At 30.5% G+C, this 16913-nt stretch overlaps 1 protein-coding gene across 1 annotated transcript in view; it reads right to left on the bottom strand.

Moving 5' to 3' along the window:
* LOC129950290 (uncharacterized) overlaps positions 1 to 10917 on the bottom strand; it is a 45845-nt gene extending 34928 nt beyond the window's left edge. The window contains exon 1 of the mRNA XM_056062187.1: positions 7827 to 10917. Coding sequence (XP_055918162.1) covers positions 7827 to 10917 — 3091 coding nt within the window. The remainder of the gene's footprint in view (positions 1 to 7826) is intronic.
* Positions 10918 to 16913: the final 5996 nt, after the last annotated feature.

The raw sequence follows: 16913 nt of genomic DNA, 5'->3' as shown, positions 1-16913 counted from the left end.
TTTTCAAAAACTTGAAATATTGGCTTCGAACTAATTTTATCTTATAGGATGCATTGTTTTTAACATTCGATAACATTTTTGAAAAAAATCGAATAGACAGTTTTTTTTTACAAAAAATAAAACTTTAAAAAATACAATACTAAAATTTACTTTCGACTCAAATAGCTTTTCAAAAATTATAAATATTGGCTTCAAAATTATTTTATTTCACAGAAAATATTGTTTTCGATAGTCAGTAATTTGTGTACACAAATCCAACAGTCCGTTTTTTTATAAAAAATAAAATATGAAAAAAATAGTACGTAAATTTGGTAGAAATTGATACGAGTACATATAGACAAACTTTTAAGCAAGACAAATTGACAGACGGGATGGGAAGTTATTAGTGTGGGTCGCATCCCAACCTCTTTTTTTTATTTGTAATTGGTTTATATAGTCTCCAAAAGTTACAGCTTTTTGACTTTAGTTTGGTGGTAAGAGCTTGAGATACCAATCTATGGGATCTAGTTCCGCGAATTAAGGAGTCCAAAAATAGTTCTAAATTAGACAATGACTTGTTTTTTTTTTTAAATTAAATTAAGTTTAGAAAGTCTCCAAAAATGTAAGCTTTGTGATTTATTCCAAGTGGTAAGTGCTTGTAAAACTGATCCGGAGTTCCACGAACTTAGAAGCTCAAAAAAGCTCTAAAATGCCCATCATTACTTTTAAAAAAACTTAGATTTTTAAGTGTGGTGTTTTCCGTTTGGCTTCAAGTTGGGATCGCCACAAATCTGTACAAACATAATCAGCACAAAAATAGTCCTAAACTCCCGTTTCATTAAAACTTCGAAATTCGATTGTGGTGATCTTTTCAGACCTAAATAAATTGTATTATCATGTTAAACGGCAAGGACTTTCAAAACGATCAGTGGTGGTTATTTTACTTTAGCAATTTAAAAAAACATTGGTTAACTGATAATTAGCGTCAAGGCGTGTACGAAAATGCGCCTTGTTTACCTCTCAAACCAATAACTTTAATTACTATTAATTTAACATATCATGTGATGTTATATCAAATTGGTATAAAAAAAGGTTTGTTTACAGTTAACAATTGAACCAAAATATTGATTACTTCTTATTTTCTAATATTAATTGAAACGTACCTTTAAGTTGAACTTATTTCGAAAAAAAATTTAAACTCTAACAAAATATTATTACAAATCAGTAAAAACTGGTTTTAGACTCGAAAATTTGTATTTATTTAATTTTGTTGTTTACATTTGATAAATTTTTTACAAAAGTCCAAGTGAAAGTAAAAAATATAAAAAGAACGTACACAAAATGCTTTTTATGACTCAGATCTCTTGAGAAATAATGTAATAGTTTCATCTTATTCAAAAAATTGTTATTAACTTTCAGTAAAATTGAAAAGAAAAGACAATTTAAAGTTTCTTTACAAAAAAAAAATAAAATCCTGCCAAAAATACCAGTCTGTAAAATAAAAAAGCATAAGTAGCAACCTCTAAAAAAATCTTGAAGAACTCGGATTTCAATACCTTTTAAAAAAAAAGTTATTGTCAATTCGTTTGGTTCAGTCTAATGTAATTACTTAATGAAAGTTTTAAAATTTGTGAATATTTATAGCCTACGTCTTTTGACTTCGTTGAAATTAATTTTTAAATTTATGTTTTTTAATCATGTTTAATGAAAAAAAAAATATCCTTAAATTCTTCCTAGAGGCAGATGCATTCCATTAAGTATAAATTATATGGACATAAATATGTTTACATATGTATGTATGGTATGTACATAAATTACTGTATGCATTGCATATACATATGTAAATATTTATTTATGTAGATCAGAAAAGCACAGAATGCTTTTGTTGTCTTCAAAAAATTTAAATAAATCAATTTCTCTGTAAAATACTCTTGAAAAGCTGATATATTTTGTAAACTATAGTAAACTATTGCATAAATTAAATGTACATAGGTACAGTAATTCACTCTTGTTTATGTATATGTATCTATTTAGTAGCAGTAAGTAACTGATTTTTTGACTAATGGATTATAATTCAAAATAAAATGTTTTCTATTTATAAAAAATAAGTTTGAAAATTTACGGTAAGTGGTATGAAAATGAATGAAGCATACAAATTATTACCACAGTAAATATAAGAATTCATTTATCACGACGAAAATAAACCAAAATAATGTTTACGTTGTTCTTTAAATAGGCAGAATTAATTAAGGAGCTAGAGGAGACAATCGCTCGTATACAATACATCCTTCAAAAGGATAATTTAGTCACCATATTTGGGTTTTGAGTGAGAGGGAAAGAGGGATGGGAAGTAAAACCACATTAACACATTAAAAGCATATGTGACAACAATGATTGATTGCCTGTGATTGTTTGAATTAAAATAATTAGGGTATCCCTTGAATGGTTTTGAAATTAAGTTTGTTATTTTTTGTTGTGTATAATGTGGTGGCAGGTGGTTTTTAATATGATAGTAAGTGGTTAAGATAACGTTAGGTGAGAACAAATGGGGTAGAATCTATGCACCTACGTCACCTTTTCTATTCTCAGTGACATTAATTGATTTTTTTAGTCAGACAATGTGGAATGGGTAGTCTTCGTTAGATAAGTCATAGTTGGTTTTCATTTAAGAACATTGACATTTTTATGAAAAATGGAAATGGGTTGAAAATTATATTCCTTGGAAGACTCAGAAACTCATAACAGAAAAATGGAAAAACATAATTTCATATTATCATGGTCTATTTTTGTATAATGTTTATTTTCAATTAAGGTAATGAGGATTAAGTTTTAGATTCCGAGAACAAAATTCTTTTAAGCTTTCGACCTAAAGGTTAAGCTGTTTTCCTAGAAAGGAAATAACTGAAAAGTTACTTTATATTCAATATATTTTTACCGGAAAAAGACCGAAATATGTAGAAACGTTGAAACATATCATAATGTAGATATTTTCATTACGCTGATTCCACAATTATATTGCCAAGCGACGCTCGAACAATCTTACCTCATAACAAAATTGGGCAAAGGTTCACACTTGGGGAAAATTATTTTAACAAATGAAGATTGAAAATCAATATACGCAAATGTGGATTGACTTCCTTTTGAAACGGTAGTGGTAAATGACATTATATAGCGGTTAAAGAGAGCAGAGCATTAAGCCTAGAATTAAAAATACTTTGAAATTCCATTATGATCGGAAAAAAAGTCTACATTTTCAAAACTTTTTTGCACGGTATAGAGTATTTCTTAAAAAAGTGAATATGGTATAGAGGAATTAAAACCTGTATTTAATTCAAAATCTATGTTAGATAAAACTAAAATTCTGACGAAGAAGACCATTGTGCATTTTGTTCCACTTCAAAAGAAGACTTGCTAACATAGACTTTTGAAAAACACTTACCGTTAGGATTATCCATAAATTTAAAATTAAATATTAGGTCATCTTTAGTTTTAGTTTTAATTTTATTCATTAAGTTCTATGTAAGTAACTGTGTCCTATTTAATGGTTTAAACGGAATTTTAGGTTCCTCATAAATGTCAGTAAGTGGAACTTATTTTATGGGGAAGAAATGGTTGAGCATAATGTCCTTAAGTTGCACTTATGAAATTTATAAGGTTATGCCTTTGATGACATTTCAATAAATTTTTATCGCAAAACTTGTTTTTGATTGACATTAAAGTAAAACTTAAAACTTTAAATTTGGAGTTGATAGATGTTGAGGTTCTCGAATTGATTGAACTCTACAAATTTACGATAGGAATTAACGTTTTTTTGGCCTCGGTCAACTGGCCTTTTACAAAAGATTTCGCCTAACCAAAAATATAATATAAATATTTTTTTTTGAAAAGCTTCATCAATTTGTGTGAGTCTTGTATTGAAGCTTGCAGATAGTTGCACAAATTTATTTGTAATTTTAGAGCTAGGCAACGTTGAAACAACCAGTCTGCACATTTTAAAAGCCTCCGGTTTTCATTTGATGTATAAGATTTGATTAATTTTTGAAAACTATTTTGTATTCTTTCCAAAAACCAAAATTTGACATTCAATTGCCCGTTTTGAAATTTCATATGGGTATACATTGACGTCTGTTTGACATTTTGTAATGAAACGAAGTTGGATGCGTTTCAATCCATGTGGATCTTGGTTAAGTGTATTTTAAATATTTGATTGCATAGAATTATAATTTTAGGAAAGTATGGAACCAACTTTTGAAGTTTAAGTTTATTTTTGCCAAAATATTTGAGACATTTTTTTTCAATTTCACGGAAATTTAACTAAAATATTTTTATTTTTAACTTCCACAGGAAGTTTTTAAGTTCTTTTTTTTTGGTATTCCATATATAGTATAGTGAGAAATTGCTAACAACAACCGCAGTAGCCAAATGTTTGAATTTAAAAATTTGTACAACTAAAAGAAGATCTATCAGAATAATAAACAAAAAAACGCACACGACTGTCAAGTTAGTACCACATTTTTCGTAGTTTAAAAAACTGAGTATGCAGTTAATTGAAGCTTTTTTGTTGTAAATTAGTTGTGTTTTTTAAAATGAAAGTAAACAAAATTTTTGTCTTTCCACTACTAATTTAAAACAAAAAAGCTACAATTAATTGCATCGTTAGATTTTGGAATATCTTTATTTTATGTAGTGCCCCTTTTTAAAAAAATTAAAGTAAACAACATTTTTGAAATTTATTCTTTCCACAATCAATTTACAACAAAAAAGCTACAACTAACTGCATACTCAGTTTTTTAAATATCGAAAAATGTAGTGCTAACATTGCAGTCGTAAATCACACAAATAGAAGAAAGTTTTGTGAAAATCAAATGTTAAAATTAACTTAGCAAAAAAGAGTAACTAAAACTAAAAAATCGACAATTTTCAAGAAGAAATGGTAAGAAAACATTTTTAAATTGAGATTCTACAAAAAAAAGTTATTTTAACAATTGCTTCATGGAGGGGGTTTGTTCGTAGACTTTTACAATAACATGTGGTGTTGTATCGAGCTTGAAGATCTCCTCAATTCTTTATACATATACCGAGATCGGAGTAGAGTCAAAATTTCAGAAGAAAAACCTGTGTGGAGGAGTTGGTTTAATAGATAATGCATTATGGTCTGTTTATTTGCATGTTTGTAAAAAAAATATAGTGTAATTTTCATCAAATTACAAAAAAAAAATGGACATGGAGTAGGTAGCATATTTTTATATGGTGCTGAACTAATCAGTTCTTCATTAATCATTAATTAACACGAATCAAACTATGTCACTTGCGCATCACACATCGAAAACATCATTTGCATTTTAGAAGAAGCTGTCATACTTAATCATTTTTAAATCTTCTTGTGCGGTGGAAACACCCAAAACATTTATTTAATCTAAACTGAGATAAGCCTTTGGTGGAAAACTAAATAATATCAACAGTAACAGATTGATTTTTTTCCCCAATGGAAAGCACAACTACTCAACGAACACAGCCATCAAGATCCTACTATACTATGGATAGATTTTCCAACAAAACACGGGTATTGTAGTCTGTCCGATGTGCCCAACTTCAAATATTGATACTTATCAACGTTTCAAGGTCCTTTGAATTCAAATAAAAGATGTTTTTGTGTGTGCGTACTTATAGTACGTTCGAAAAGCTTTTTTCATCGTCCATATCTCAAAAACTAGTAGATATATCGACTTCAAATAAATATTTGTATGCAGGTAATAATACGGAAAGGTTCAGAAAAGACTTATACAAATTGAGTAGTTTATTTTTTCGAACATAGTAATTAAAAAAAATTAACATTAACAAATGATACTAAAATTATGAAAAATTGGTTTTCGACTAAAAATCTCGTTAACATAGGCAAAATATTGTTGGAATTTCATGTCCATTTTTAAGAAAATTAAACTGATAACTTTTTTTTTTTTAACAAACCACAAAAAGCTACAAGAACAACAAAAAACTGATAACAAATGGTTTTCGACTCAAGTATTAGAAGAACGAAGAAAGATATTGACTTCAAATTATTTATCTCACACAAAATATTGTTTTCAATATATTTTGTAAAAATTTAAGCAAGACAAATCGACAGACGGCATGGGAAGTTATCAGTGGGGTCGAATCACAGCTTTTTTTATAGTTCTTTGTTTTTGGTTAGAAATCTGTCAATTCTATATTTCTTAAAACCACACAAGATATTAAAAACGTTTGTCTTCGAAACATTTTCTTGGAGGTGTCATGTACCTTCACAGTACTTGCTTAATAAAAGAAGTTATATTGAGAGCTAAGATGATCTTTATTTAATGAGATGACTAACCAGACTGATCTTAACATAATTACATACTTAACCTATTACATGTATTCTTGTGATTCTTCTTATAGTACGGATCTAGGGGTTATGCATATAGCACAATATAATATATATAGACATAACACTCCTTTCTCCTTAAGTTTCTTATTTACTTAGTTACAATGTTTGTATAATAATTAAATTCAGTTGTTATAAGATTAGAATATTTAAAAGGATCTTTATTATTTTATAAATAATTTTAAATTCTTTTAAAATAATAATTAATTTAAAAATAATTTAAATATTTCATTTTATTTCAAATAAATTCTTATTTTATTTATTATTTCTTACTTTAACATATCTTCCTTATAATTTTAAATTTACTTCAAATACATTATTCTCATTCTATTAATTTGTATATAATTTAATCAACTTCATAACTTCCAAATATTCAACAGTATTCAAACTTAAATGTTAGGATACCTTATGGGTTTTTTTCTGGTTCTTACACTTTTACTCAAAGCTATAGGTGTATTCGGATTACTGTCCTTTCTATTATCCTCTGCATTATATTCATATACCGAGCTTTCCTCCCTTTTTAATTGTGGATTTAGGATATCAGTTTCTGAATTATTATAACTCTGATTTCTACTAGAATCAAATGTTACCTTTCTTAAAACTCTTGGTCTCAACTGGTGACCATGAGCTTTTCGAATAGTACCATTTAATCTTACGAGATATACAACTTTTGAAATTTTGTCATATATAATTGCTGGTGTCCATCGCACAAAGTTGTTATAACTACATCGATACCAAACGGTTTGATTTTTACTGAATTCATTATTTTTGATCTGAGTTACTTTGTGTTTCTGTTGTTGTTGTTTTTGTGGCTTCTTACTTATATATTTAATTAATTTTTGGGTTTGGTTTTCGTTAGACTGGGCTCTATTACTTTTAATTAACGGTTGTTTGCTTACTTGGCTACTTATTGGTTTGATAGCATCGAAAATAGTTCGCGGATTATATCTAAAAATTAAATTAGCTGGTGTATTATTTGTTGTAGTTGAAGGAACATTTCGGTATTTAAATAAAAAATTTTCAACATGGTTCTCTATAGGTAAATTTTTGATCTTATGATCATGAAAATATTTTTTTAAACTTGATTTCAAAGTTTGAACTGCTCTCTCAGCACTGCCGTTTGTTTGAGGGTTATATGGTGGAGTCTTAGTCAAAATAATGTTGTTTGCCTTACAAAAATTTTGAAGTTCCACCGACGAAAATGGTGGACCATTGTCAGATACGATTTCCTTTGGTAAGCCAAAAATACAAAAAACTTTTCTAAACACTGATAACACATTAACTGCTGTTGTTTTGTTCATAATATGGACATCAATCCATCGTGAAAAAGTGTCTACCATTAGTAAAAATGTTTTGTTTTTAAAATATAGAAAATCAATATGTATTCTCTCGAAAGGAAATGAAGTAACTGGCCAAGATGACAACGGAACAAATCCAGGTCTTTTACTTTCCTGCTGACACGCATCACACGTTCGGACATAGTGCTCAATGTCACGATCTAAATTTAACCACCACATTGTACCTCGGGAGAGCTCTTTCATGCGGACAACACCCAAGTGTCCTTCATGTAAGAGTTCTAGCATTTTTCCTTTCAATGAATTTGGAATAACTACTCGACAACCTAACAATAAACATCCCTCATCCGAAATAGAAAATTCTAATTTTCTACTACTTAGTTTTTGCAACAATTTATTTTCAAAATAAGCTGGCCATTCTGAATTCATAAAAGAAATAACTTTGCTCAAAGTATCGTCTTTCGATGTTTCTTTTGCAATGTCATTTGCATTCAAGGGTAAATTACCCGCTATATTAAAAAAATTTATCATGCAACTAGACACATCAGTTGGCTCGCTCAAGGGCAAACGTGATAAAGCATCAGCGTTATTCATAGCGCTTCCTTTTCTATAAACTATCTTATAATCGTACTGTGATAGTATCAGAGCCCATCGTTGCAATCTTGCGGCAGCTATGGCATTATTCTTTTTGTCACCAAAAATGTTCTCAAGGGGCTTATGGTCACTATAAATTGTAATTTTACGCCCGTATATATATTTGTGAAAACGTTTCACACTGAAAATCACCGCGAGAGCTTCACGCTCTATTTGAGAATAATTTTTCTCAGCATTCGATAAAGTGCTAGACACGAACATTATAGGACGTTCTTCACCATTTTTCTCTATGTGAAATAATACCCCACCAACACCATATGAGCTGGCGTCACAAACAATACCGAGAGCTTTATCTGGGGAGTAGTGCACTAACATATTATTATCATATAACCAACATTTACTCTCGTTAAAAACCTTTTCGCAATCTTGATTCCAATCAAAAGATTTCTCTTTCTTTAAGAGATCATACAAGGGTGCTAATCGAGCAGAAAGATTCGGAATGAATTTATTATAAAAATTTAACAAACCCAAGTATGCTTTTAACGAAGAAACATCAACGGGAGCAGGAGCGTTGACTATTGCCTTCATCATATTAGCCTTTGGATGAATTCCATCGCCATTAATCTCATGGCCCAGATACTCGACCGATGATTTAAAAAATTGACACTTGTCGATACGCACTTTAACGTTTAACTGATTGAACCTTCGTAAAACCTCAATCAGATTTGCCTTACAATCATCTAGCGTGCTACCACCTATGATGATGTCATCGATATACCCTCTCACATATTTCAGACCTTTTAAAATGTCATCTATCACACACTGAAAAATGGAGGGTGCACTTTTAATTCCAAATGGAAGCCTAGTGTATTGAAACAAACCCTTATCAGTGTTGATTGTAACATACTTTTGCGACTGTTCTGATAGTGCAACTTGCTGGAACGCCCCAGCTAAATCAAGTATGCAAAAGAAGGAACAACCTCCAAAACAAGACAATATGTCGTCGATTCGCGGAATCGGGTAATGATCAGCCCTAACATACCTGTTTATGGTCGACTTACAATCCATACAGATTCGTATGGTTCCATCTTTTTTTTCTACAACCACAATTGGTGTGGCCCACTCGCTGAACCTAACTGGTTTCAAGATGCCTACTTCCACAAGCCTTCCCAGCTCTTTCTCAACCTTTTCACGTAATCCATATGGAACCGTATATGGTTTATGAAAAATAGGTGATGCATTAACATCAAGCACAATCTCTGCAACGTGATCCCTAATTATTCCATAATAATTGTTATCGAAAACTTGTGGAAAAGCTTTCAAAATTTCGTTTTTGACCTCATCACGAGATGGACTAATGCTATTTACCTTAAAATGATTCCTCCATTTTGTAAAAAGGGTGTTTAGCCAATTTCTACCCAAAAGAGGAGTAAAATCCTTCTCGGTTCTAACCACAACCAAATCCAGGCAGTATATTTTATCATCACACAAACCATTTACAGCAACCTCAACAGCTCCAACAACAACAACATTTTCACCTGTAATGACATTAAGAGTTTTATCAAAGGGCTTTAATCTGCAATTTTTAAACAACTTCAAGTACATGCGTTCAGAGAGTATAGAAAGACAGGCACCAGAATCAACCTCCATATTTATATTAATATTGTTTACTTTTAATGAAATAATAAGTGGTTCTAAATATTCGGAACTTAAGGAATTTATTGTAACATTACCTAAAGTTAAATTCGATAACATTTGTTGTTCACCATCAACGTGATTGACTTTTTTATAATTTTTATTTCTATATCTATTGTTAGTATTTGAATGCCTTACTCTATTGTTACCACAGTCATATGCGTAATGCCCTTCTTTTTGACATCGAAAGCACGTGACTTTCTCGTTGGACCTTCTTGGTCGTGATGATGCACGATTACCATCTTGATCGTGGTTTCTTGCTTTGCTTCTCGAGGCGATGCGTCGATGGTTAGAATTTCCCATTCTAAATTTGCTTCTCCCAATCCAATTCTGGTCACCATGTATATTCATAGACGGAAGAGTCGACTGAATATCTTTCACATCCTTCTGAGTTGATTCCATTGTTTGTGCAGACTCAAATATTTCATTAAATGTTTTATTTAATGGTTCATTGAGAAGTTTTCGCTGGATATCGGAACTTCTTTGAGACCAAATGAACTTGTCAGACAGTGCCTGATCCAAAAAGGCACCATATTCGCAGTTTTCGGCAATAGACTTCAGCTCCACTACAAAGTCTTGCAAAGTTTCACCATCTTTTAGTCTCCGAGACATGAATTTGAAACGCTCGGCTCTCACGTTCAATTTTGGTTTAAAGTACTGCTTCATTATTTTAATTAGCTCGTCATAGGAGAAATCCCATTCTGATTTTGGGGCAATCAATGTCCGGAGGATTTTGTATAAATCAGCTCCCACAAAAGACACAAAAATTGACACTTTTTGCTTCTCCTCTGCCACAGATTCGCCAATAGCATTTAATACAAAAATATGCTTTAATCGATCTGCATATTGTTCAAAATCGTCTTTATCGATTATAAATGGATCAATATTTCCACGGAAATTTCCAACACTCATTTTACTAGCAATGCTAGATAAAGTTTTATTGTCTGTTGTCATTTTATAGTTTTCTTAATTTTTTTCACAATTAATACAATTATATGCAAACTGTTTCACACACGGCGTGATCATATCACATGATCTTTGATACGGGTTCTTCTATTTTTTTTCGGCTTATAACCGCATAATCCTCGTCGCCAAAAATGTCATGTACCTTCACAGTACTTGCTTAATAAAAGAAGTTATATTGAGAGCTAAGATGATCTTTATTTAATGAGATGACTAACCAGACTGATCTTAACATAATTACATACTTAACCTATTACATGTATTCTTGTGATTCTTCTTATAGTACGGATCTAGGGGTTATGCATATAGCACAATATAATATATATAGACATAACAGGAGGTTATAAGTTTCTTGGTCCTAAAATATTTTTTTTTAGTTAATTAGATTTATAAGAAATCTGTAAGTTAATTTCTTGGGCTCATTAGACATGACGTCACAATATTTGTTTTAGAATTTAATTTAACTTGGAGCCAGGCAAATATTTCTTAAAGCACTTTTTGAATATTAAGATGTTATTCCTTGCTGGTTCTTAAAATATTATAGGAAGAAACGTACACACGTAGACACAGAATTTCTTTTAATAACTATTGATTTATGTTCTAGGGATCTTAAAAATAAAAAGAGGCTGGGATGCGACACACATTGATAACTTCCCATCCCATCTGTCAATTTGTCTTGCTTAAAAGGTTTGAAAAATGTACGTGTTTTGTTAAAAATTTGTCAGTTCAATTATTCTCAAAAGTTAAAACTACCAACAATATTTTGCATAGGTATAATGAAATAGTTTAATTTCAAAAACTAATTTGTAAACGAGATTTTTAGTCGAAAATAAATTTTTACCATTCATAAAAGTTTGTACTTCTTATAAGTATACACAAATTCAAATTGGATGAATTAAATTAATTTGGAGTCAACATCTTCTATTATTCTCGAGATATCGAGAACCAAACATCAATTTTTAACAATTTTGTAGATTATATTTTTTTTATGAACAAACGGACTGTTGTTAATGAATGTCGAAAACAACATTTTTTTATTAGATAAAATTAGTTTAAAGCCATAGTCTCAAATTTTTGAAAAGATATTTGATACGAAAGTAAATTTTTACTAACTTTTAGTAATGATTTTTTTAGGTTTTTGTTTTTTTTTTTGTAAAAAAGCTGTGAATTAAAAACTTTATTTCTCGTTACATAAAATTATTTAAGAGTTACAATCATATTTTGTTCGTTTATATTTTAAGTTTTTTATTTGATTTATAAAAAAATTGATAATTGATTTTTTTTTCCAAAAATATATTTGTTTGTTACTTATCACGTTACAATAAAAAATATAAAAGTTAATTCAAGTCGCTAACGTTATTGGTTCGTGAGATATTTTGCGTTAACCAAAATGTTAATTTTTTTAAATTGCTATTGTAAAAAAAATACGCACGTAATTTTTGTTTAAAGTCATTTCTTTCTGCATTATTATCTGTATAACAAAATTCATTTAAAGTCGATATCTCGACTGGTTCTTGAGTTTTGAACGACGAAAAAAACTTCGCCAACATGCGTACACAGGCACGAGCAGACATCTTTCTAAAAATCTTTTTTTTTTAGACTCTAGAGAAATGTCAAAATTTTCAATTCGAAAATTCGGACCAATTACTATAACTCCCTATGTGAAGTTAAAAATACCAACACTCAAACGTACAAATATAAAAACACTGTTTTGAGTTTCAAATAGCTCCCAGTGTAGTTTTTACCATTTTTTGGTAGCATTTTTGAAGATTTTTTGTGTTGTTAATAAAATATTCAGTTGAGATATTCTAATGAATTTTATAATGCTACCAATATATTATTTGTAAAATAAATTAAGATTTAAGTCAAAAGTCTTAACTTATTCTTTAGATGTTCGGGTCAAAGACCAATTTTTGTAGGCTTTTTGTTTTTGTAATAAAAACTGTTATTTGGATTTTGCTAATAATTTAGTAATACGTATTTTCGTAATTTAAAATTGTTTTAAATTTTGTTAACAATTTTGTTTCTTAAAATTTTCGAGCTGAATATTTCTTTGAATGTTTTTTGTTTTCGTTTTTGAATTCATATTTATTCTTTAAAATGGAATAAAATTTAATACTAGCTGATTGCATTATCTTTTAAATATTTTAACTAATTGAAATGTTCACTTTATTTAATTTAAAATTAGTTTATAAAAAAAGGATAGGTACACTGAACCATCGAAAAGAGTAGACATGACACTCTCTAAATAACTTTTTTGTTGCTATTCTCTTATTATAACTAGCTGTTGACGTCTGAGTCGACGGGTTTTAAACTTCTTTTTCAAGAAGAATCCTACAATATTCTAAAAAGCAACACTTAAAATCTGTTTACTTAATCCAATCAACAATTTAATCGTCAAATCTACACCAACTAACAAACCGACCGAATACCTACTCAACCAACCAACAACTTTATATATTTATACAGATAAAGTGAAATTTCTTGAGCAAAAAACAAACCATAGATTGTATATTAATTCAATAATATTGACTGGGAAAATTGTACGGTTCAATCACTAAGCAAATATTGGTTCAAATTCAGAGAATATGGTGCCTTGAAACGCAATAAGGCAATCAGGTCAGAATGATGGAGTGGATATACATACCACATAATATGTACTTGTACATTTATACCATTTTCCGTTTTGCACACACCACAGGCTAAGATTATCGCAAGGCTGCACTCCCATATCCACTCAATTCCATTAGCATATACCCTATAATCATTCAAGATACGACCACATACCTATATTTATGTATACGTTACATATATACCCACGAGCACTCTCGATGAAAAATGGACACCACATACGCTTCATCACTCGATTCATGTGCTAATGTGGTACCTGTTACATCACACACAAGACAAATTACCATACGCCATGAAATCCTACTTGGCCATTCCATATCAACATACCATCATTCCATCATGCCATAAAACCCTCTTAACCAACCCCATTCCTATCTATCGTTCATGTCAATCAATTTGCCAGCAGCAGCTCTACGAACGACGACTATACGAGGACTATAAATGTATCTACAAGTTCTTTTTAGTTTGATAGACTATAAAATTTCAATTCGTTTATATCCATAGTCTATAGTCCTTAGTCTATAGTCCATAGTCCATATCCACGGAACAACTCCCTAAGACCAAAATCCCAACCCCAACCCTAGGGAATTGTTGCATACCTAGACACAATCTACAATCACACAATTTATTGCAATAAATATCACGCATACGCCCCAGTGCATGTGCATTACGTTTTATGTTTTTGAAATGCCAATATCCTTTTTAGGACTGTTTTTTGGGTCCACACGTCCACGAAGACATGTATCTATAGCATGTATTGTATGTGTTTGTGATTATATGGGTTTGTTTTTGTTTGTGGTGGTTACATGATATTTTGTAGTACATACATAATTATGTGTATTGTTCTTTTAGAAATTTTATAATCGAGTGTTTTTGGTGTGAAAATTGCATTGAATTTTTAAGATATGCATCACGATAAATATTTTTAGAAATTAAATTTAAATTTTATGTGCTGTACATATGCATTTATGTAAGCTCGAATAATCTAATCTAAAATATTATATAGCCGCAACATTTTGTATTTGGCGTTTGACTGATGGATTTACAAAGTTTTGGTTATACCACAAACAATGATGATGATGATGATGGTGATGGTTATGATGACAAGAATGGAAATATTCATGGTGGTGGGTGGGGCTGTGTATGATTTGTGTTTAGAGACCCACAAAAATTCTATGGAACACACCGTAGGATATAATGTAGAAAGCTAGCTCAGCATAACTTTCGTAGTGGGATAGAATTCCAACATATTGTATGCTCTGCCATCATCACGTTGTCATGTAATATTGTTATTGAATGTGGTGCAAAAATATGCAATACACCGACTGAAGATGCATTTAATACATTTTTTCTACTTCGTGCAGCGTTATCATTGTTCTTAGGGTGATTTTATATTTTTCAGTGCTTCCATTTGTTGTTAAATTGTATTGATTTAAAAAAAACAAATCCCATACTGACACTATTTAAAATAATTGAGGTTTAGCGGTACACGTTGATGTCACCTATAAAAAAGGTTTCACACAAACAGCAATAAGTAAGTAAGTAAGTAAGTAATTCATTTATTAACAGTTTTTTAAAATAAATACATAATCATTTGTTTTTGAATTTAAAAGCTTTGGCTTTGCCGTCAGCTCGACTAGCAACTTAAATTTGTATGACATTGGTAAACTTTGTTTTAAATATCAGTTTTAATTATATATTGATTTTTACATATGTACATACATATATACATCTACTAGTTTAATCATATTCACTCATAATCAATTTTCTAAATCTGCAAACTTCCTTCAGATAGTTGACAAGATTTTTCCAATCTGGTCCATTTAATATTAGAATTGTCTCTTGTAGAGTGAGAGAGAATTTTTGAAAATATGTATCTCTTGTATCTGAAAATTGGACATACGCACATAAAATGGAAGCAGTCTTCTTTGGATTTATGATTGCAGAGTGTACAGAACTAGTTGAAACTCCCATTGTATGGTCTACCGTTGAGACATAAGACTTCGCATCTAGCTTTGAAAATCAAAGAAATATCTTTGTAGCTTAAAGATTCATGAAAATAGTTATTGTTATTTAGATTAAATTGTAACTGGCTATATAATATTCGACTTTCTGATTCAATAGCTGTTTTTATAAATTGATTCCGAACCGAGTCTTCATTAAGCTGGATAATTGTATACATTTTTTCCTTAACATCAAGAATATTACTTGTATTAATTTGCATATCTTCACCAAATGAAGAAGCAATTCGTTGCCATTTGTCATACCACCAGTCTTTGTTCCTTATTTCGTAAAGCAGCATTATTTTGCTCAGTCGCTCATCTGGGAAACCTAAGACTTAAATAATATAATCCGCTTGTAGTTTTAATGTGCTTGTAAATAATTTTGGTAAGCCAGTTTCCAAGTAGATCGCATAGTTCGGCGTGTTGATTGGTAGGTTGAAAATTTTTTTGATGAAACTCCTCTGAAATTTCTCAATTTCCTCATACTCTTCCATTCCCCAAACTTGAGCTGCATAACATAAAGTGGTCTTCACAACTGAATTAAAAATTTGGTATTTGGTAGACAAATATACAAGGTTGTTTGAGAAGATCTTTCTCCATGTTAAGTTTATTAAACTTTGTGATGTTTTGGCTTTAATGTAAAGGTGCTTACTAAAATTCAGCCGTGGGTTGAGGTTCACTCCAAGATATCTATATTTGTTTGTCACCTCCAAACTTCTTCCTTTGTACTTCCAATTACTTCCAATTTCAGTCCGATTGGATCGCGAAAAGATCATTATTTTTGATTTTTCTGTATTGATTTCTTATACCCATTTATCGCAGTATGCAGACAGTCGGTTTATCATCAATTGAAGATTTTCTTTCGATTCCGATAGTATGACCATGTCGTCAGCATAAAGTAAAGCATTTATCCGGATTCCGGCCATTCTAATTCCTCCAGGTAAGTCGTTAACTATGTCATTAATGAATAGTGAAAATAAAGCGGACATCCTTGTTTGACACCAGAATCAGTACTAAACCATTCAGAAAAATGCGTTCCATCCCAGACGTTAGCTTCTGTGTTTGTATACATATTTTTGATGACATGTACAAATCTGGTTGAAACACCGATCTGCGAAAGTTTGTATATTAAAGCATTGCGATTTACCAAATCAAACGCTGCTTTGAAGTCAACAAACATCGAGTAAGCCTTTTTATTTCTTGCCTCAAATGCTTTCACTATCGATGACGGAGTAAAGATTTGGTCAACAGTGGAGTAATTTTTCCTAAATCCAGCCTGGAAGTCAGATAATATCTTTTTCTCTTCTACCCACTTTTCCAAACGATCGACAAGAACTCCGCAAAATACCTTAG

The sequence above is a fragment of the Eupeodes corollae genome, chromosome 1 (genome assembly GCF_945859685.1).
Source record: "Eupeodes corollae chromosome 1, idEupCoro1.1, whole genome shotgun sequence".
NCBI lineage: Eukaryota > Metazoa > Arthropoda > Insecta > Diptera > Syrphidae > Eupeodes > Eupeodes corollae.
Note: the sequence above shows the minus strand (reverse complement) of the source record. Positions and strands in the feature narration are given on the sequence as shown.